Raw genomic sequence first — 22,590 nt, 5'->3', positions numbered from 1 at the left:
GACTCAGATTAAGTTGTCTGTTGACTTTAAAATAAGGATTCATTTTCAGAAATATTGAATATTATAAGAAAAAGGCGCAGAAAATTTGGGCGAGAAAGTCTGGTGGTGAACAACTTAACGCATCAAATTATCTGTGAATACGGATGTCGTTGTTCATTTATTACCAGTGTTATTAAAGCTCGATTCGTAACATTGTATTCACCGGTTAATGAGCAGCCACGTGCGGCCACAATTGAACTGTGGGATTTCTCTACTGTCTATATTGTCGATTTATTTACTTTCCCCAACTAATGGTTGACCCTATATTTCATTAAAGGTATCGGTTTTGCCCTGTGTATTATCGATATGTACACATCGTTCTTCTACAACACCGTCATCGCCTGGGCCATTTACTACCTTGTGTCTTCGTTTACAACTACCTTACCATGGACCAGTTGCGACAATGCTTGGAACACAGTCAACTGTACCTCTTTCACACTCGATAATGAAACTTCCAGCAACTTTTCCGCGATATCACGGTCCTCTCCAGCCGCAGAATTTTTTCAGTAAGTATTCATTCAATGGTCTTGTCTAGGATGTTATAAATGTTGTAATGAACACGTCATATGTTTAGGATACTCGTCCAATGACCAGTGGCGGCGGCACCGTGAAGGGAGGGGCAGAGGGGGCACTCGCCCCCAAAATCAAGCTGAAATCCCTTTGTGTCAGCAACATTTACCCTTCAAAACGCAAGAAATGGCGTTTCAGAGGGTCTAGATTTTAGATCTCGGTCCCTCGTGCAAAATGTCGTGCAGCCGCCTCTAATGACGTCGCCATAACTACCATACCCGTCCGCAAAATAAACTCTAGCCTTGACCTCAACAAATGATGTTTCTAGTCTCACACAAATACGTTAAAATAACAATTGTACTAATAGGGTTATGATGGAGAGGCCACTAATACTAACCTCCTTTGATGAGAATCCCATCTTAGTATAAAGACACGTATTCATATCGGCTTACTGATTATCTACTAAAACGTATCAAAGTCTTATATGTCGTTGTTTTCTGATAATATCAAGTTCCGTTTACGACTAATTTTAATGATCCCAGAAATAATATTATCGAGCAATTAGCATAATTGTAAAACAATATTTGGTGTGAAGCTGGGATGGAACGGACGTCATACCAACTATAAGGAGTGTTTTCATATAAACACTGCTGCTGCTATCAGATAAGCTGTGTAGTGGTTTTTATTTTAACTCGACTCGGTATCTAATAGGATGAGTCATGACGGATATGTACCGACGGTGTGTTCGTTTCATTAAAAAATATTCAGAATTTAAATGAATATCTTTTTCGGTGCGGTCAAGTTTGTTCAGGCGGAGGACGAAGTACACATGGGTGACATACAGATCGCCCTTATCACAACGGATGAGCATTTCCCTCGTCCAACAACTCACCCCACAGAGCAATCTGAGCACGCAACCAATCACACGGTATTAAATTTTGGTGGATGCCATCCTAGCGAATGGGGATGATAACAGGTTTAGCTCCAGTGTACTGTCCCTCACACAGGGGACCTTAAACAACATATATACCCCTGACACCCTTTATAGGCACCGGCGCTAGGGTTCAAGATATGTAAATATTAATTTAAGGAAGTTGTAGTACGGTGCGGCAGGGGCAGATACAGAATTTTTTTATGGGGAGGGGTCCAAACTTTAAAATCGCCAGACTAAGTTAGTTAAAGTCGATGATGACGTATTTTTATAGAGAGCCCTCCAATTCTTCCATACATCATAATAACGTGGCATGAATTACTGTGAGGTCAAGTCAATATTAGTCACGCTTATTTGATATTAAAAACACAACGAATACGCTAAGACGATTTTAGGCACTATGTGAATTAATTAATCAAGTCAGCCAATTGGAGACTGAAATGAACACTGACTGGTTTCTAATCATACTATACGGCGGCTTATAAAAATCCACAGGTGATCAATTAATCTTAATTTTTAAGTGCGCGTTCTATATCAAAAATGAAGGTCTGTCGACTTCCGTGTCCCGAGTACTGGTAGACCGCGCTATAGAAATTCACCATAATAAATATCTAAAGCGGTTTTTCATTAGTGATGTTATTGCTGTTTTTAAGTGAGATGGACAACGTCTAAACTCATGGTTTAGATATATTTTTAAAGGATCCCTCTGCAGTTGTTGTAATTGAGAAATTATTTGAAAAAAAAATATTGAATACGTATCTTCAAATACTATTTCGCGCTCAACTTAATAATTAAAACAACTCTTGTTATGTGTCACCGTATAGTTATTAAAAAACAGTCAAATAAATCGCGCGTGGCACAAGGAACACTTTCAAGCGCATAGACATTTAGAAAGGTCCGCTGAGAAAAACAAAACAATATATCGCTCCGTTTGACGATTTGAAATGATACATTCAAATAATATGGCGCATTGATATAGAAAAGATCAATCGTGTGAAGCCATCTATGATGACAATCTATAATATCATTTGTAGTGTTGACAGCTGGACAAGATGCTGTTTACAATATAAATACATATAGTGAGTTAATCACTTAACCCCACTGTCCATATCACAATAACAAAAATTAATCCATTCAAGCAAACAACGTCAACGCCAGAGGTGTTAGTTAAGTTAACGTTGGAGTCAATGGGTTTTATTCTTTTCATGATTTCTTTTTTTTAACAACGATACTATAATTACGAGTTGAAATATAGTTATATAGCAACGCTACCTCGGTCATTAGTGTTTCCTGCACTTTGCTCCGTCACTGCGTAACGGCCTACACAAGAGTGTGCTCGCCATCTCTGCGGTCTACACCATCGTTTCAACACAGGCTCCATTTCCATTACAGGCTAATAACACATTTATTGCCAGCTAACTGAATAGAAAGCTAGACAAAGACAGTATCAGAATAACTCGACATCAAAACGACAAACACGGGGTTCATGTGGAACCACTTTGTCGCTTTTGTTGTCAACCTGTTGTTTCTCTACTGTTTGTTTCGCCCAATCAATTGCGAAAAGGGGATTTGGAAGAAGGGTCCATTTTTCTTCTATCAGATATGATTAGGCGTGTTACCAAAACTGACCTAGTACGTACAATACGGTGCTAATGAAATAAAAGCTAAGTGGGATTTTAAGTTGCGCTCGTTACGAACGCATGGATGCGTTCTGTCGGTATAAAACCGCCGCCAATATTAGTACACGCATGTACTGTACAATCACAAGTTATGCATAGAGACGTCTATTGACTGGAGTAATTATTATATTGATACATAATGGTAACTGAGGTATTAAACTGTGATGAATATGAAAAAAGAAAATGGCCTTGTTTTTTCCCCTCCAAATGTCTTCTTTGAGCGGGAAATGCACGAAACGAGGCAAAAGCAGTGGTGGAAATGGGAAAAAAAGAAAATGTTTTCCCATTAACATTTCGCCTTCACTTAAATGTCCATCTTGGTCAGCATTCCCTGTTAAAAATGAATAGTTCTGTAGAATAGCCTTCACTACTCAGAATGTGGTTATGGCAATTTGGTCGTACAGACTAAAACACAAATCAGTGAGATATTTGAAGATATTGCTAAGAAACGTGCCTGATCTAGATGAGCGGAATGCTACCAGGGTATTAACGACACAGATAACGATAGTGTTGAATATGTGAAATGCTGATATGGGCTAGGCTGCCATCTTGGATACGTGCTTCTATGCCAACTCGAACTACAATGACGCCATCTTGGACACGTACTATTATATCCACACAACCAGCAAAAACACCATTTTGAATATGTTCTTCTGTGCCAACACGAACGACAGGGACATTACCCTAGGCACGAATTGTTATATCATCACGAACGCAAGGACGCCACATTGAACACTTGTATGCCTACACGAATGACTACACGAACGGCGAGGACGCCATCTTGGACAGGTACACCTATAGCGGTTTGTCGGGATTATGAGAACACTCAATCTTAGAATTCATTTACAAAATAATGGCCAGATATTGGTATAACATATGTAGCAAAATAGAAACAAACTAGAGAATAGGGAAAATCAATACAAGAAACCGAATAATTGGAGAAAATAAAATGCCTGATTATCAAATAGAAGCAAATTATATAGTATTGTGGAAAAGTGAAATTAATGCAGAAAAAACTAAATCCATGGTACTACAGTAAATTTTAATATAATTTTAAACAGAGTAAATTATAGAGAATATATATATGCAAACTCAGAATTAGTGGTCACAAGTTTAATCATAAAAAAGGCCGGCATACAAGACCAAAGGTGACCAAAAGACAAAAGGTGAAATGTGTGATACTGCTTGGCAGGCAACAACATAAAGAATAGGTTATTGAGGTCACATACGGACCTTAGAAGCTTATATACTAGTATATTATGCACAACACACATGAATAAGGTTTCGTCAAGACGTGAATTTGTTTTAAATAAAATATTTATATATATTTATAAATTTCAAATGGCAATTGAAATTAACTTGACCTTTAGCCCGTATATAACCTTTAACCTTTCATTTGACACTTCTTCACTTTCGCAATAATTTAACGTATTGTGCCAGACGATAATGTACTACTTGTACAAATCACTGTAATTTGAAGCGTTTTAAACACATTTGTTGACACATTTTTCGTGACAGTAAATTTGCAAATGAATAAAGAAACCCTGCAAAGACTCATGGGTAATGGGCGTTACAAGATGGTTTCTATAGCCTGTCAAAACATCTTCTGAATCTGAATGTTCATAAAACAACTTCACGTCTTCATGAAACCTGGTGTATTTTGATATGCATTATATACTATAATAATAGAGATACACTTGCGCGCTTTGAGACATTCTATCTACGCTTGCATATTCATTTTTATAAAACGTCCATTGAATTTAAAAGCACGTGTAATGAATATGACGTCATTTGTTTACATTCTTGCCAACGAGCATGCTAACTGATTGGCACTAGTTTGTTATCTGATGCGTTGTACTAACAGGAACTTATGATGTGCATTAATTAACTACAGCGAACGACGACATTGTTTTATCTTCGGATGCGAACGATCGGTTCTTGTGAAAGCAAGTCAGTGCGCATGCGAACGCGAGCTGTTGACCGTGTTCTAAATAAACTGTTATTATTGTCAATGGGTTCCTTTATTTGATACCCATTGTATTTCTAAACACTTGTTAACGTGAATGTGTTTTATACACAAAAGTTATACATGTTATGGTGATTCAATGAATTATGAAAACAACTAAACTCACAGAGACTCGTATATAATTGGCGTTATTTAATGGCTACTATATTCAAAAGAACCGCCAGAATCTTCATGTGTTCCACCATACCATATATGTCCATTAACACCGTTCATACTTTTATGAAATTCACAGTAGTTAGTTCATACTTTTATGAAATTCACAGTAGTTAGTTCATATTTTTATGAAATTCACAGTAGTTAGTTCATACTTTTATGAAATTCACAGTAGTTAGTTCATACTTTTATGAAATTCACAATAGTTAGTTCATACTTTCATGAAATTCACAGTAGTTAGTTCATACTTTTATGAAATTCACAGTAGTTAGTTCATACTTTTATGAAATTCACAGTAGTTAGTTCATACTTTTATGAAATTCACAGTAGTTAGTTCATACTTTTATGAAATTCACAGTAGTTAGTTCATGAAAAAGACATGAAAAATATTTATGGAATATATAAATAAATAATAAATAACATTATTATAATGGATGACGTCACATAACTATGATTGTACATCACAATACAACATTATTATAATGGATGACATCACATAACGATGATTGTACATCACAATACAACATCGTATTCGGTGAATTGAAACCAAGTTATGGTAAATGGCTAACAGTCATGACTTTCCATACATTTGTCGTCATCATTTAGCATTGCTACTGTTGATGTCATAGTAATTTACATAACTATTTTGTTTGTTTAAAAATGTTACGTAATTTTCTTCTTTCTTAATTTGTTGATAATACCTTGGTAAATTCACCTTTACGTAATCACCAAGCAATATCACTTGTATAGAAATGTAAGATAACTTGCGCGGAAATTATTAACAAGCCAATAGGTAGCCAGCTTCGTGCAACGTGTACAAATATGACCAAGCTATTACTGCATTGGATTGCATAACATTCTGCGCTATTTAAGGAACCTCTCTAAACTAAATGTAAAGCACAGCACATTTTTGAATTGATTGCGTTTAAAAGCAATCAATTACTGGTCCATTCATCGCCCTCTACTATTGTTTGATTTATACTACCGGTTTGCTTATCAACAGCTTATTGTTTTTAATAAAGCGATCCTTTAATGTCAACTTTAATCCCGAGAGAGCCCCGGCTTCAGAGAGCAGAAATCTCCATAGTTCGATCACCTGCTGAGAACGCACTGAAATGTGCGATTGCTTTGAAGCGTGATTTACTACCGCTTTTGTTATAAGGAAAAGGGGCCTACCTTGAACAGAGTTGTCAGGTCATTGCTGTAAGGAACTAGTTTTATTTCATATCTTGTGTACACCTTGGTGGTCCATTATCACGATAATTGGCAATCAGTCCACGCGTCGCCAATTCTGCAATATTGTTTCATATTTTTCGACTCAATCTGAGATAAGAACCAGTAATATTAGAGTTATATACTCACTCACACGTTTTCCACATTATTCATGCAAGTGCCAAGGTCGCGAATGTCAAAACATTTCCCTGTTTTCAAAGAAAACAACAACAAAAATGATTTAAATTGATATTTTTCGATTCAGTCGTTTTACTAAATTGTGCTAGAACGATAATCGTGTTTTTCCCACACCCGTAATTGGTGAGCAAAGTAGCATATATCAATTAAGCTAGTCTGGTCACTGCCATGTTTCATAATGTATATTGTCGTCCGTATTCGAGCATTTCCTGGCGTTATAGTCATCACGGTTAGGGAATTAGAAGTAGGTGGAGGGTGTTTTATGTAGCCTTATGTGTTGGTGCTGCAGTGCGGTATGTAATAAAAACTTGCATCTACAACTAAATCTCGTATCTCTTCACGGGGACTGCATCTATAATTGTCTGGTATGTCCCTGGTATCTTTCGTGCCTTCGTTGAAATGTTGAGACATCTTAGGTCACAACATTTAGTTCTAGAACATTATCTAAATGCCATTACAAATTAACATCTCGTCTGAAGAAGTTAGGGATGAACATTTGTGGTGACTGGAAAATTTGTTGAGAACAACTAATGCATGCAAGGTGCTACAGTGAACATTCAAGAATAAATTGTACAAAAAGGACGACCATAATTGCACTGGTGACACTCTTCCAGCCCCCCTGTGATTTGAAACTGGTTAACCCCTTATTTTCAACGAGTGAAGTAGCTATAATAACGAATGTGTATCATTGCCCATTTCATTGCAGACGAAAAGTGTTGCAGTCGCATTTGTCAGATGGGATTGGAAACGTGGGAATGGTACGATGGGAATTAGCAATATGTCTATTGGCTGTCTTTGTCATCGTATATTTCAGTTTATGGAAAGGAATCAAAGGGTCTGGAAAGGTATGATCACGTTAATATAGCTTCAGGTGTGGGCATCGCTTTGGGTAAGATACTTGGCATTTGACATTTTTGTTCCCGCTCTGCAGTTCTTCGTCACCCTCGTCCAGGCCTTTGGTCCTTCATCATACTCGTTCCTACCTTATGAGCTTTCATCATCCTCGGCCACGTCTGCAGGTGAATCATCCTTGCCCACATCTTCTAATTTTTCATCAGCGCCCTGTGACCGCTGTGATTAATTTGGCATACTGTTGGTTTGTTGCTATTGTTTCAGGTTGTGTGGGTGACTGCGACTGCGCCGTATATCATCCTAACCATTCTCTTAATACGAGGCATAACTTTACCTGGTTCCAGGCAAGGCATACTTTACTACATCACTCCAAGATGGGAGCCTCTACTCAGTACAGGGGTAAGTTACCCACATTACCAGTACAGCTCGAAAGGCTGTTTGCTTAATATTCATTACAACTGTTCCAAAAACAAAAAAAGATATATCAGAGTATTACTAAATAATATATTTATGTATATTTCAGGTTTGGATTGACGCCGCTGTACAGATATTCTTTTCATTGGGACCTGGTTTTGGTGTCATACTAGCTCTAGCTAGCTATAATAAATTTCACAATAATTGTTATAGGTAAGACTTCAGCGTGGTATTGACCATTTCAGATTATATTAGGTTGGCTGGCTCCATGCATCAGGCTGACTGCCTACGTTCCATCAGGTTGACAGGTTCCGTGTCATCAGGTTGACATGTTCCGTGTCATCAGGTTGACAGGTTCCGTGTCATCGGGTTGACTGGGTCCGTGTCATCAGGTTTACTGCCTACGTGCCATCAGGTTGACAGGTTCCGTGTCATCAGGTTGGCTGGATCCGTGTCATCAGGTTGGCTGGGTCCGTGCCATCAGGTTGACTGGCTCCGTGTCATCAGGTTGGCTGGGTCCGTGTCATCAGGTTGGCTGGGTCCGTGTCATCAGGTTGACAGGTTCCGTGTCATCAGGTTGGCTGGGTCCGTGCCATCAGATTTACTGCCTATGTGCCATCAGGTTGACAGGTTCCATGTCATCAGGTTGGCTGGGTCTGTGTCATCAGGTTGGCTGGGTCCGTGTCATCAGGTTGACAGGTTCCGTGTCATCAGGTTGGCTGGGTCCGTGCCATCAGATTTACTGCCTATGTGCCATCAGGTTGACAGGTTCCATGTCATCAGGTTGGCTGGGTCCGTGTCATCGGGTTGGCTGGGTCCGTGCCATCAGATTTACTGCCTATGTGCCATCAGGTTGACAGGTTCCATGTCATCAGGTTGGCTGGGTCCGTGTCATCGGGTTGGCTGGGTCCGTGCCATCAGGTTTACTGCCTCCATGCCATCAGGTTGAATGGCTCTATGTCATCAGGTTGACTGGCTTTGTGTCATCAGGTTGGCTGGCTTCGTGTCATCAGGTTGACCGGTTCCGTGTCATCAGGTTGGCTGGGTCTGTGTCATCAGGTTGGCTGGTTTCGTGTCATCAGACTGACTGGTTCCATGCCATCAGACTGACTGGCTCCGTGCCATGAGGTTGGCCGGGTCCTTGTCATCAGGTTCGCTAGGTCCGTGCCATCAGGTTGGCTGGGTTCGTGCCATCAGGTTTACTGCCTATGTGTCATCAGGTTGACAGGTTCCGTGTCATCAGGTTGGCTGGCTCCATGCATCAGGCTGACTGGTTCCGTGCCATGAGATTGACTGGCTCCGTGTCATCAGGTAGACTGGCTCCGTGTCATCATGTTGACTGGTTCCGTGCCATCTGGTTGGCTGGGTCCGTGTTATCAGGTTGACTGGTTCCGTGTCATCAGGCTAACTGGCTCAGTGACATCAGGTTGACTGGTTCCATGCAATCAGGTTGGCTGGGCATGTGCCATCAGGCTGACTGGTTCCATGCCATGAGGTTGACTGGCTCCGTGTCATCAGGTAGACTGGCTCCGTGTCATCAGGTTGACTGGTTCCGTGCCATTAGGCTGACAGGCTCCGTGCCATGAGGTTGGCTGGGTCCGTGCCATCAGGTTGATAGGTTCCGTGTCATCAGGTTGGCTGGGTCCGTGTCATCAGGGAGACTGTCTCCGCACCATCAGGCTGACTGGCTCCATGCCATGAGATTGGCTGGGTCCGTGCCATCAGGCTGACTGGCTCCGTGTCACCAGGTTGGCTGGTTCCATGCAATCAGGTTGGCTGGGCCCGTGCCATCAGGCTAACTGGTTACGTGCAATAAGGTTGACTGGCTTCGTGTCATCAGGTTGACTGGCTCCGTGCAATGAGGTTGGGTGGGTCTGTGTCATCAGGTTGGCTGGGTCTGTGCCATTCGGTTGACTGGCTCCGTGTCATCAGGTTAACTGGCTTCGTGTCATCAGGTTGGCTGGCTCTGTGTCATCAGGTTGGCTGGCGGTTGGCTGGCTTCGTGTCATCAGGTTGGCTGGGTACGTGCCATCAGGCTGACTGGCTCCGTGCCATCAGGTTGACTGGTTCCGTGCCATCAGGTTGGCTAGGCCCGTGACATCAGGCTGACTGGTTCCATGTCATCAGAATGACTGGCTCCGTGCCATCAGGCTGACTGGCTCCGTGCAATCAGGTTGGCTGGGCCGTGCCATCAGGCTGACTGGTTCCGTGCCATTAGGTTGACTGGCCCCGTGTCATCAGGTTGACTGGCTTCGTGTCATCAAGTTGACTGGTTCCGTGCCATCAGGTTGGCTAGGCCCGTGCCATCAGGCTGACTGGCTCCGTGCTGTGAGATTGGCTGGGTCCGTGTCATCAGGTTGACTGGGTCCGTGTAATCAGGCTGACGGGTTCCGTGTCATCAGAATGACTGGCTCCGTGCCATCAGGCTGACTGGCTCCGTGCAATCAGGTTGGCTGGGCCGTGCCATCAGGCTGACTGGTTCCGTGCCATTAGGTTGACTGGCCCCGTGTCATCAGGTTGACTGGCTTCGTGTCATCAAGTTGACTGGTTCCGTGCCATCAGGTTGGCTAGGCCCGTGCCATCAGGCTGACTGGCTCCGTGCTGTGAGATTGACTGGGTCTGTGCCATGAGGTTGGCTGGACCCGTGCCATCAGGCTGACTGGTTCCGTGCCATCAGGTTGACTGGCTCCGTGCCATCAGGCTGACTGGCTCCGTGCAATCAGGTTGGCTGGGCCGTGCCATCAGGCTGACTGGTTCCGTGCCATTAGGTTGACTGGCCCCGTGTCATCAGGTTGACTGGTTCCGTGCCATCAGGTTGGCTGGGCCCGTGCCATCAGGCTGACTGGCTCTGTGCCGTGAGATTTGCTGGGTCCGTGTCATCAAGTTGACTGGTTCCGTGCCATCAGGTTGGCTAGGCCCGTGCCATCAGGCTGACTGGCTCCGTGCTGTGAGATTGGCTGGGTCCATGTCATCAGGTTGACTGGGTCCGTGTCATCAGGCTGACTGGTTCCGTGTCATCAGAATGACTGGCTCCGTGCCATCAGGCTGACTGGCTCCGTGCAATCAGGTTGGCTGGGCCGTGCCATCAGGCTGACTGGTTCCGTGCCATTAGGTTGACTGGCCCCGTGTCATCAGGTTGACTGGCTTCGTGTCATCAAGTTGACTGGTTCCGTGCCATCAGGTTGGCTAGGCCCGTGCCATCAGGCTGACTGGCTCCGTGCTGTGAGATTGACTGGGTCTGTGCCATGAGGTTGGCTGGACCCGTGCCATCAGGCTGACTGGTTCCGTGCCATCAGGTTGACTGGCTCCGTGCCATCAGGCTGACTGGCTCCGTGCAATCAGGTTGGCTGGGCCGTGCCATCAGGCTGACTGGTTCCGTGCCATTAGGTTGACTGGCCCCGTGTCATCAGGTTGACTGGTTCCGTGCCATCAGGTTGGCTGGGCCCGTGCCATCAGGCTGACTGGCTCTGTGCCGTGAGATTTGCTGGGTCCGTGTCATCAGGTTGACTGGCTCCGTGTCATCAGGTTGGCTGGGTCCGTGTCATCAGGTTGGCTGGGTCCGTGCCATCATGTTGACTGGTTCCGTGCCATCATGTTGACTGGCTCTGTGTCATCAGGTTGACTGGCTCCATATCATCAGGTTGACTGGGTCCGTGCCATCGGGTTGCTGGCTCCGTGCATTAGGTAGGCTGGCTCCATGCCATCAGGTTAACTGGCTTTGTGTCATCAGATTAGCTGGGTCCGTGCGATGAGGTTGGCTGGGTCTGTGCCATGAGGTTGACTGGGTCCGTGCCATCAGGTTGACTGGTTCCATGTCATCAGTTGGCTGGGTCCATGTCATCAGGTAGACTGGTTCCATGTCATCAGGATGGCTGGGTCCGTGTCATCAGGTTGACTGGTTGCGTGTCATCAGGTTGGCTGGGTCCGTGCCAACAGGTTGACTGGGTCCGTGCCATCAGGCTGACTGGCTCTGTGCAATCAGGTTGGTTGGGCCCGTGACATCAGGCTGACTGGTTCCATGCCATTAGGTTGACTGGCCCAGTGTCATCAGGTTGACTGGCTTCGTGTCATCAGGTTGACTGGTTCCGTGCCATCAGGTTGGCTGGGTCCGTGTCATCAGGTTGACTGGTTCCGTGTCATCAGGTTGACTGGGTCCGTGTCATCAGGTTGGCTGGGTCCGTGCCATCATGTTGACTGGTTCTGTGCCATCATGTTGACTGGCTCCATGTCATCAGTTGGCTGGGTCCGTGTCATCAGGTTGACTGCTTCCGTGTCATCAGGATCGCTGGGTCCGTGTCATCAGGTTGACTGGTTCCGTGCCATCAGATTGACTGGGTCCGTCCCATCAGGTTGACTGGCTTCGTGCCATCAGATTCACTGCCTCCACACCACCAGGTTGACTGGGTCCATGCCATCAGGTTGACTGGTTCCATGTCATCATTTGGCTGGGTCCGTCCCATCAGGTTGACTGGTTCCGTGTCATCAGGCTGACTGGCTCCGTGCCATGAGGTTGGCTGGGGCTGTGCCATGAGGTTGGCTGGCTCCATGCCATCAGGCTGACTGGGTCCGTGCCATGAGGTTGGCTGGACCCGTGCCATCAGGTTGACTGGTTCTGTGTCATCAGGTTGACTGGCTCCGTGCCATCAGGCTGACTGGCTCCGTGCAATCAGGTTGGCTGGGCCGTGCCATCAGGCTGACTGGTTCCCTGCCATTAGGTTGACTGGCCCCGTGTCATCAGGTTGACTGGCTTCATGTCATCTTGTTGACTGGTTCCGTGCCATCAGGTTGGCTGGGCCCATGACATCTAGCTGACTGGCTCCGTGCCGTGAGATTGGCTGTGTCCGTGTCATCAGGTTGACTGGCTCCGTGTCATCAGGTTGGCTGGGTCCGTGCCATCATGTTGACTGGTTTCGTGCCATCATGTTGACTGGCTCTGTGTCATCAGGTTGACTGGCTCCGTGTCATCAGGTTGACTGGGTCCATGCCATCAGGTTCACTGGGTCCGTGCCATCAGGTTGACTGGTTTCATGTCATCAGTTGGCTCGGTCCGTGTCATTAGGTTGACTGGTTCCGTGTCATCAGGATGGCTGGGTCCGTATCATCAGGTTGACTGGTTCCGTGTCATCAGGTTGACTGGCTTCGTGCCATCAGATTGACTGCCTCCACACCATCAGGCTGACTGGCTCCGTGCCATGAGGTTGGCTGGGTCTGTGCCATGAGGTTGGCTGGCTCCATGCCATCAGGCTGACTGGGTCCGTGCCATGAGGTTGGCTGCCATCAGGTTGACTGCCTCTGCACAATCAGGCTGACTGGCTGCGTGCCATTAGATTGACTGGCTCCATGTCATCAGCTTGGCTAGCTCTGTGCTATCTAGTCAGACCTTATATATCAGGGTGTTTGCTGGATCTGTGTAATCAGGTTGACTAGTTCCGTGCCATCAGGATGGATGGCTTCGTGTCATCAGATTGACAGGCGTCATATATCAGGTTGACTGGCTTCATGCTACCAGTTTTACTGGCTTTGTGCCACCAGATTGGCTGGCTTCGTGCCATCGGGTTGCTGGCTCCGTGCATTAGGTAGGCTGGCTCCATGCCATCAGGTTAACTGGCTTTGTGTCATCAGATTAGCTGGATCCGTGCGATGAGGTTGGCTGGGTCTGTGCCATGAGGTTAACTGGGTCCGTGCCATCAGGTTGACTGGGCCTGTGCCATCAGGATGAATGGCTTTGTGTTATCAGATTGACAGGCTTCATATATCAGGTTGACTGCCTCCACACCATCAAGCTGACTGACTCTGTGCCATAAGTAGACTGGCTCCATGTCATCAGGTTGACTAGTTTCGTGCCATCAGGATGGATGGCTTCGTGTCATCAGATTGACAGGCTTCATATATCAGGTTGAATGGCTTCTGTCATCAGGTTGACTGCCTCCGCACCATCTGGCTGGCTTCGTGTCATCAGGATGGATGGCTTCGTGTAACCAGGTTGACTGTCTCCGTGCCATCATTGAGGTTGAATGGCTCTGTGCCATCGGGTTGACTGGCGTTGTGTCATCAGGTTGACTGGGTCCGTGCCATCAGGTTGATTGGCTTCATGTCATCAGATTGGCTGTCGTTGTGTCATCAGATTGGCTGGCGTCGTGTCATCAGATTGGCTGGCGTCGTGTCATCAGATTGGCTGGCGTCGTGTCATCAGATTGGCTGGCGTCGTGTCATCAGATTGGCTGGCGTCGTGTCATCAGATTGGCTGGCGTCGTGCCATCAGATTGGCTGGCGTCGTGTCATCAGATTGGCTGGCGTCGTGCCATCAGATTGGCTGGCGTCGTGTCATCAGATTGGCTGGCTTCATATATCAGGTTGGCTGATCAGCTTGGCTGGCCTCATGCCAGCAAGGTTGGTTATCTCTGTCTCATCAGGCAGATTGGCTTTGTGCCATGTGCTTGGCTGACTCCGGGTCATTAGCTGGTTGGCTGCTTTCCTCCAGGTTGACTGGCTCTGTATCGTCAGGTTGATTGGCTCTGGGGATCAGGTTGACTGGCTCTCTACCATCAGGTTAGCAGGCCCGTGTTATCGATAGACCTGTGTATCAGGTTGGATCTTTTTGTGTCATCAGGTTGGTTAGCTCCGTGCATCAGGTTGATTGGCTTCATGCTACCAGGTTTACTGGCTTCGTGCCACCAGGTTGGCTGGCTTCGTGCCATCAAATTGTTGGCTCCGTGCATCAGGTTGGCTGGCTTTATGCAGTCAGGTTAACTGGCTCTGTGTCATCAGGTTGGCTGGCTCCGTTCCATCAGGTTGGCTAGCTCCGTTCCATCAGGTTAGCTGGCTTCGTGCACCAGGTTGCTGGCTCCGTGCATCAGGTTTACTGGCTCCATGCCATTATGTTAACTGGCTCTGTGGCATCAGGTTGGCTGGCTCCGGGCAACTGGCCATGGTTGGTTGGCTCCATGCCATCAGGTTAACTGGTTCTGTGGCATCAGGTTGGCTTGCCTTGTACATTCAGGTTGGAGCGCACTGTACATTTTGTTGACACATCGGCATGGTAATATTTTCATGACAGACATTTATTATTAAATATGAACATGTTGATTCTTTTTTTTACAGAGATGCAATAATCACTAGCAGTATTAACTGTTTAACCAGTTTTATGTCAGGGTTTGTTATATTTGCTGTGCTGGGCTACATGGCTCATAAACAGAATCTTGACGTGTCAGAGGTGGCAACAGACGGTAAGAAACATTCACTTCAAAAGACACAAGCTATTTGTATACGTCGCATGGGACTCATTTCGAACATGGCACGGTGCGCCAAACAGCGCCCTCTGTATACCCTTCACAGTCGTAGTTGTGGTAAAGCAGTTAAGCGTATTTTTTTACAGGCCCCGGATTAGTTTTCATAGCTTACCCAGAAGCCATCGCGTCAATGCCGGTCTCTACATTTTGGTCCATAATATTCTTCTTCATGTTGATTACTCTTGGTTTGGACAGTACGGTAAGTCACGTGATTATATTGTTAACTGACCCTATTTAGTTACTCCACATATAGGTCATACTTCTGTCAGAAAATAGTTGGATATGTTCACTACATTTGAGCAATTGTTCATAATAATTATTTGAAAGTTGAATCTTGAATATCTATCTAAAGCTATGAAATATCGGCTTTATGTCTTAAAGCTTGGACATAACATTTAATCATCAACAGTATCTTTTACAAAAACTTAGTGGCTGGTTGTTTTATTCAATGCTAGTAAATTATTTTAAAATATCTAGCATGATTTTAGGCGCAACACTTTTAGTGAGATTTGAAACATAATTATAGAATAAAATAAATACTGAATAATCATAAAATTGAATAGAGAAAGGAGTGAAAAGAATACGTGCATTTGTAAAACTAAATAACTATGACTGCTCAGCGTGGGGTGTTTTACTTTAATGAGATAACCATGGTAACGGCGGTTCTAAAACGACGTATCAAGCCCAATGAAGTTGTTCAGGAAGTTATTACGTCAAATGAGCTTATTATCATAAATATCGCAGTTCCGCTGTCCTTCTGCCTGTTAGCGTCGAACGTCTAACGCACAGTATTCCCTTAATTTAGCCGTTAGTATATCAGCAACACTTTGGAATAAAGACAAAATGGCTGCCGCATATTTTTCTGAAAATAAATACTATTTTTTGTACACACAGTTTGGAGGATTGGAGGCAGTCATTACCGCCTTCTCCGACGAATTTCCCAACGCAATTGGGAAACATCGTGAAGTATTCGTGGCAGCTCTACTTTGCGTTTGCTACCTGGGAGCTATGCCGACCACTACTTATGTAAGTAGACTAATGTAATTGGGTCAAATATAGTTACTAACACTCGGTTGCATTAGACTTACGAACGGCCGATGAGGGCGTTATGTCACCTGCTTTATTTCCGATCACCTAAAGTAGTTTATTTGACGGCGACCATCTTTGGTTTTGTTTATTCACTAACATGGTCCATTCCTTGATCAGTGAGCGCGATAAGCAATCGGTATACTGCAATAGTGGATTAAAATTATCCGTTCGAATTCTCTTTACATGTGCCCTTAAATGTACAATCTTTCGTTACCTAAAAAGTAAACTAGTGTATTCGCGTGATCAACCGATCTATTTCTCTATGTATAATTTCTACTAAATACTATGACGTGTCTACTATCTGTATTATTAGGGAGGTCAGTACGTAATGCATCTACTGACAGAGATGGCAGCTGGCGTTTCGCTCCTCGTCATTGTGTTCCTCGAAGCTGTGGTTATTTCATGGATATATGGCGCCGAGAGATTCGCCGGAGAAATAAAAGAAATGTTGGGATTCAAGCCAGGTATATTTTGGAGAATATGCTGGAGATTCATCAGTCCAATTTTCATCTTGGTAAGATCGTGTACTAAATAAGATAATGACATTCCGTTTTCGACATTGTGAAATTTGTGAAATCTGAAAACAACTGATTTTGACAAAAAAACTCAGAAAAATATTGAGAATAATTCATAACGAAATGTATCCCATGTGCACATCAACAATAATTTTCAGAATTACCGATTTCATAAGATTTCATACTCTATATTTTTGCATTTTATTTGTCATGAATTGTGACTGAAAGAAGCTGAGTGAAATTACAGACTATGTAGTGTGTTCGACAACTCATGTATGAACAGTCAATTTTATTTATTAATATGATTTTACTTACTGTACTTCATTTCTCTGCATCAAAACGAAAAAAATTCACAATATCGAAGTCTTTGTCACAGTGTTGAATCCAGTTGCCACCGACGCCCCCTCAATCCGACATGAGTATACTCACAAATCAGATCTAAGTAATGTGTTGCCATGGAAACCACCGTCCAGTGTCACCATGACTGTTTCGCGGCACCATAACTGTATACAAGTGTGCGTACATGCTCCAACTCGCGTTCCCCAAAACACCTAAATCGATGCATCGTATGATCTATTTTTTCAGTTCATAGTCATCATGACGATTGTTTCGTGGAAACCGCTGAAAACTGGAAATTACGTTTATCCTGACTGGTCTCTAGGAGTCGGGTGGTTGATGGCAGCCTCCTCAATTATGTGTGTACCAATATACGCTATATACAGAATGGTGGTAACGCCTGGCACTCTTAAAGAGGTACTTACTGAATTACTTTAACGTACCTGCTACACACTAAGCAGTGTGGTATAAACTCAAGTTATGAACATTTCATGGTATCACTCATTCAATCTTGGCAGTATGACTATGATTTATCACAAATTTAAAATGTGTCGTTTTCAACACTCAAAAGTATTCGTTAGATGAAAACTACTACTACTGCGCATGCGCAGTGATTGTTATTGTACGTACCAAAATAACCAGTGCGCATGCGTATTAGAGAAAGTCATTATTTAATCAACGAAAACTCAGATACATTCTAGAAGGGCATCTTCATGTCATGATAATTCATTGTCCATATTATATAGTACACGTATATAGTAATACTTTTTTTAAGAATCGACATGCGTCGATGAAACAGGGACGATCATTTTTATTACTAGTTTGCGATGGAAACAAATATGGGTTTTGCGCGTGTGTCTAAATGTACATTATTCTTCCGTAACGTGATTAATAATTCAATATCTTCAACAATACACAGTTTTTATATAAAAATGTTGAGGGCAATATTTCGAGGCGTTTTTTAAAATATTTTATTCTTTTTCTCTCACACAGAGATTTAAGAAATGTATGGCTCCTGAAACCCACTCTAGCTGGCGTGGACGGGAACAGTACGCAATGAACAGTTATTTGTAAACGACATTCGCCTGAAGAGGGCGTCGTTGCCTGGTTTTATAAGAGGACCAATCAATCCATTGTCACCGGCGGTTTTTCAGTGTTGAAAGTCAAGAGGTTATATAGCTTACTTGGTAAATGGATATTAAAATACAGCGTATATCGTAACAGTTTAGAGAGGTAACTGATGACATTGGCCACATAATTGGAATATCAATATAGGACGATTCGAATAGTGTTGTCGTCGATTTCCGCAGCGTAAGGGTATAAAGATTGAATAGTCATCACAATATTCTATAACATGTGTTTTACCTATCTGGAAAGCAGACTGAGCTTGAATTGATTTGTTGGGTCATGATATGCAGATATTACTTGTATAGTACAAACCGAGACATTATGTCATCGTTTTACGGATATGCGCGCATCGAGTTCAAGTTGCAAATGTGCCGTGTTGTATAATCGAGTATTTGCGATCGTTTAATTTAAACGTAGCAGTGAGTCCGTAGCTTTCTTGTGTTGTTATTTGGTCTTTTTGGTGGTACATTTAAGTGGCGTCTGTAAAGTAGTTTTTTTTTTCGAATACTGGCATTTTATCGATACAGAAAAGCTACGGACCCACAGCTAATTCAAACGATGAAGTTATTTCTAATCATGTCTGAGCATGCGTATGTTTGTGTTTTCTATTGAATAGTTCAATGTAGGTTCATGAGCACTCCAGGAAATGTTATGCTTATTTATGTGTAATTAGTCTTGACTCCAAACTGTAGATGCAATATGCCAAAATACTTAAAGCACCGAAAACAGTGGTAAAATACTTTAAAACGTATTTAATTATTTTGAAAAAGTTTTTATTCAAACAATAAATCCGGGACCAATATAGTGTAAACATTTCAAAGCAAGCATGCCACAACTCAAGGAGCTAATTATTCTATTGTTCAACTACGAGTGCTGTATGAAGTTTGCATACACGCAACCATGATTGTCACATTTGTAAAAATACAACCTAGACGGCGCTATATATAGTTCCTGCTCATTTGAAGTCAGAGCTCGTATTACTTTTTTAGATATGTAAACATACCATTTTATCGTGTGTTTTTTTTATGTGCGTGATCGATATATTGTGAAGTATTCAAGGTATCACGTGATTTTTGAGGTAAAACAACACATTATGCAATGATAAGTGTGTAATTATTACATTCAGCGTGTATTACGTATTAATTGACTGTATTTAATTTTAACAAATAAAGGCAATGCCGCCATAGTCCTAGTTATTGAAATGGCCTGTCTGAATTAATTAATATTTATTAGTTAATAAACAGTTTTGTATTTACAATTTACTGTCATTCTCATCACCATATGCATATTAATTATTTTTGTCAATTTCAGTCACGACAATTCAAATGTATTAATAGTGAATTCGATTACAATAATTGTAAAAAAAAATAATATTTATAAATAATTATTATGTGTAAATATTGAACGATTAACCTTGTAATAATAATTGTTCATATAATATTCATGACATTTTTTTCCAATATGGCAAATACATGTGCCTTTCTACTCACTGTTATTTCGTGTATTTAACCACAAGTGTATATTAGCAATAAAGTAACTGCCTGTCGTCTGGTATGTCATGTATCATAGTGTGTTAGTGAGAAATGCAATAATGTTCATGTCTGCCGTCTGGTATGTTATGTATCATAGTGTGTTAGTGAGAAATGCAATTAAGTTTTTGTCTGTTGTCTGGTATGTCATATATCATAGTGTGTTAGTGAGAAATGCAATTAAGTTTTTGTCTGTCGTCTGGTATGTCAAGTGTCATAGTGTGTTAGTGAGAAATGCAATAATGTTTTTGTCTGTTGTCTAGTATATCATGTGTCATAGTGTGTTATTGAGAAATGCAATAAGGTTCCTGTCTGTCATCTGGTGTGTCATGTGTCATAGTGTGTTATTAAGAAATGCAATAAAGTTCCTGTCTGTCATCTGGTATGTCATGTATCATAGTGTGTTAGTGAGAAATGCAATAAAGTTCCTGTCTGTCGTCTGGTACGTCATGTATCATAGTGTGTTAGTGAGAAATGAAATAAAGTTCCTGTCCGTCGTCTGGTATGTCATGTATCATAGTGTGTTAGAGAGAAATGAAATACAGTCCCTGTCTGTCGTCCAGTATGTCATGTGTCATAGTGTGTTAGTGAGAAATGCAATAAAGTTCCTGTCTGTCGTCCGGTATGTCAAGTGTCATAGTGTGTTAGTGAAAAATGCAATAAAGTTTCTGTCTGTCATCTGGTATGTCATATATCATAGTGAGTTAGTGAGAACTGCAATAAAGTTCCTGTCTGTCGTCCGGTATGTCAAGTGTCATAGTGTGTTAGTGAGAAATGCAATAAAGTTCCTGTCTGTCGTCTGGTAAGTCAAGTGTCATAGTGTGTTAGTGAGAAATGTAATAGAGTTTATGTCTGTCGTCTGGTATGTCAAGTGTCATAGTGTGTTAGTGAGAAATGCAATAAAGTTCCTGTCTGTCGTCTGGTATGTCAAGTGTCATAGTGTGTTAGTGAGAAATGCAATTAAGTTCCTGTCTGTCATCTGGTATGTCATGTATCATAGTGTGTTAGTGGGAAATGCAATAAAGTTTTTGTCTGTCGTCTGGTATGTCAAGTGTCATAGTGTGTTAGTGAGAAATGCAATAAAGTTCCTGTCAGTCGTCCGGTATGTCAAGTGTCATAGTGTGTTAGTGAGAAATGCAATAAAGTTTCTGTCTGTCATCTTGTATGTCATATATCATAGTGTGTTAGTGAGAACTGCAATAAAGTTCCTGTCTGTCATCTGGTATGTCATATATCATAGTGTGTTAGTGAGAAATGCAATAAAGTTCCTGTCTGTCGTCTGGTATGTCAAGTGTCATAGTGTGTTAGTGAGAAATGTAATAGAGATTATGTCTGTCGTCTGGTATGTCAAGTGACATAGTTTGTTAGTGAGAAATGCAATTAAGTTTTTGTCTGTTGTCTGGTATGTCATATATCATAGTGTGTTAGTGAGAAATGCAATTAAGTTTTTGTCTGTCGTCTGGTATGTCAAGTATCATAGTGTGTTAGTGAGAAATGCAATAATGTTTTTGTCTGTTGTCTAGTATATCATGTGTCATAGTGTGTTATTGAGAAATGCAATAAGGTTCCTGTCTGTCATCTGGTGTGTCATGTGTCATAGTGTGTTATTAAGAAATGCAATAAAGTTCCTGTCTGTCATCTGGTATGTCATGTATCATAGTGTGTTAGTGAGAAATGCAATAAAGTTCCTGTCTGTCGTCTGGTACGTCATGTATCATAGTGTGTTAGTGAGAAATGAAATAAAGTTCCTGTCCGTCGTCTGGTATGTCATGTATCATAGTGTGTTAGAGAGAAATGAAATACAGTCAGTGTCTGTCGTCCAGTATGTCATGTGTCATAGTGTGTTAGTGAGAAATGCAATAAAGTTCCTGTCTGTCGTCCGGTATGTCAAGTGTCATAGTGTGTTAGTGAGAAATGCAATAAAGTTTCTGTCTGTCATCTGGTATGTCATATATCATAGTGAGTTAGTGAGAACTGCAATAAAGTTCCTGTCTGTCGTCCGGTATGTCAAGTGTCATAGTGTGTTAGTGAGAAATGTAATAGAGTTTATGTCTGTCGTCTGGTATGTCAAGTGTCATAGTGTGTTAGTGAGAAATGCAATAAAGTTCCTGTCTGTCGTCTGGTATGTCAAGTGTCATAGTGTGTTAGTGAGAAATGCAATTAAGTTCGTGTCTGTCATCTGGTATGTCATGTATCATAGTGTGTAAGTGGGAAATGCAATAAAGTTTTTGTCTGTCGTCTGGTATGTCAAGTGTCATAGTGTGTTAGTGAGAAATGCAATAAAGTTCCTGTCTGTCGTCCGGTATGTCAAGTGTCATAGTGTGTTAGTGAGAAATGCAATAAAGTTTCTGTCTGTCATCTTGTATGTCATATATCATAGTGTGTTAGTGAGAACTGCAATAAAGTTCCTGTCTGTCATCTGGTATGTCATATATCATAGTGTGTTAGTGAGAAATGCAATAAAGTTCCTGTCTGTCGTCTGGTATGTCAAGTGTCATAGTGTGTTAGTGAGAAATGTAATAGAGTTTATGTCTGTCGTCTGGTATATCAAGTGACATAGTTTGTTAGTGAGAAATGCAATAACGTTCCTGTCTGTCGTCTGGTATGTCAAATGTCATAGTGTGTTAGTGAGAAATGCAATTAAGTTCCTGTCTGTTTTCTGGTATGTCAAGTGTCATAGTGTGTTAGTG

The 22,590-nt window shown here is 42.5% G+C and overlaps 1 protein-coding gene across 1 annotated transcript in view; it reads left to right on the top strand.

The window, feature by feature from the left end:
* Positions 1–19,925, top strand: part of LOC100367570 (sodium-dependent serotonin transporter-like) — a 32,719-nt gene extending 12,794 nt beyond the window's left edge. The window contains exons 3-12 of the mRNA XM_085491437.1: positions 317–545; positions 7,455–7,593; positions 7,865–7,999; positions 8,124–8,227; positions 15,116–15,240; positions 15,390–15,502; positions 16,198–16,329; positions 16,706–16,906; positions 17,493–17,660; positions 18,237–19,925. Of these exons, the coding sequence (XP_085347563.1) occupies positions 317–545; positions 7,455–7,593; positions 7,865–7,999; positions 8,124–8,227; positions 15,116–15,240; positions 15,390–15,502; positions 16,198–16,329; positions 16,706–16,906; positions 17,493–17,660; positions 18,237–18,317 (1,427 nt within the window). The 3' untranslated portion in view covers positions 18,318–19,925. The remainder of the gene's footprint in view (positions 1–316; positions 546–7,454; positions 7,594–7,864; positions 8,000–8,123; positions 8,228–15,115; positions 15,241–15,389; positions 15,503–16,197; positions 16,330–16,705; positions 16,907–17,492; positions 17,661–18,236) is intronic.
* Positions 19,926–22,590: the final 2,665 nt, after the last annotated feature.

The sequence above is a fragment of the Saccoglossus kowalevskii genome, chromosome 16 (genome assembly GCF_978046115.1).
Source record: "Saccoglossus kowalevskii chromosome 16, keSacKowa6.1, whole genome shotgun sequence".
Lineage (NCBI taxonomy): Eukaryota > Metazoa > Hemichordata > Enteropneusta > Harrimaniidae > Saccoglossus > Saccoglossus kowalevskii.
The sequence above is the reverse complement of the archived record's forward strand: the minus strand, read 5'-3'. Positions and strand labels throughout refer to the sequence as shown.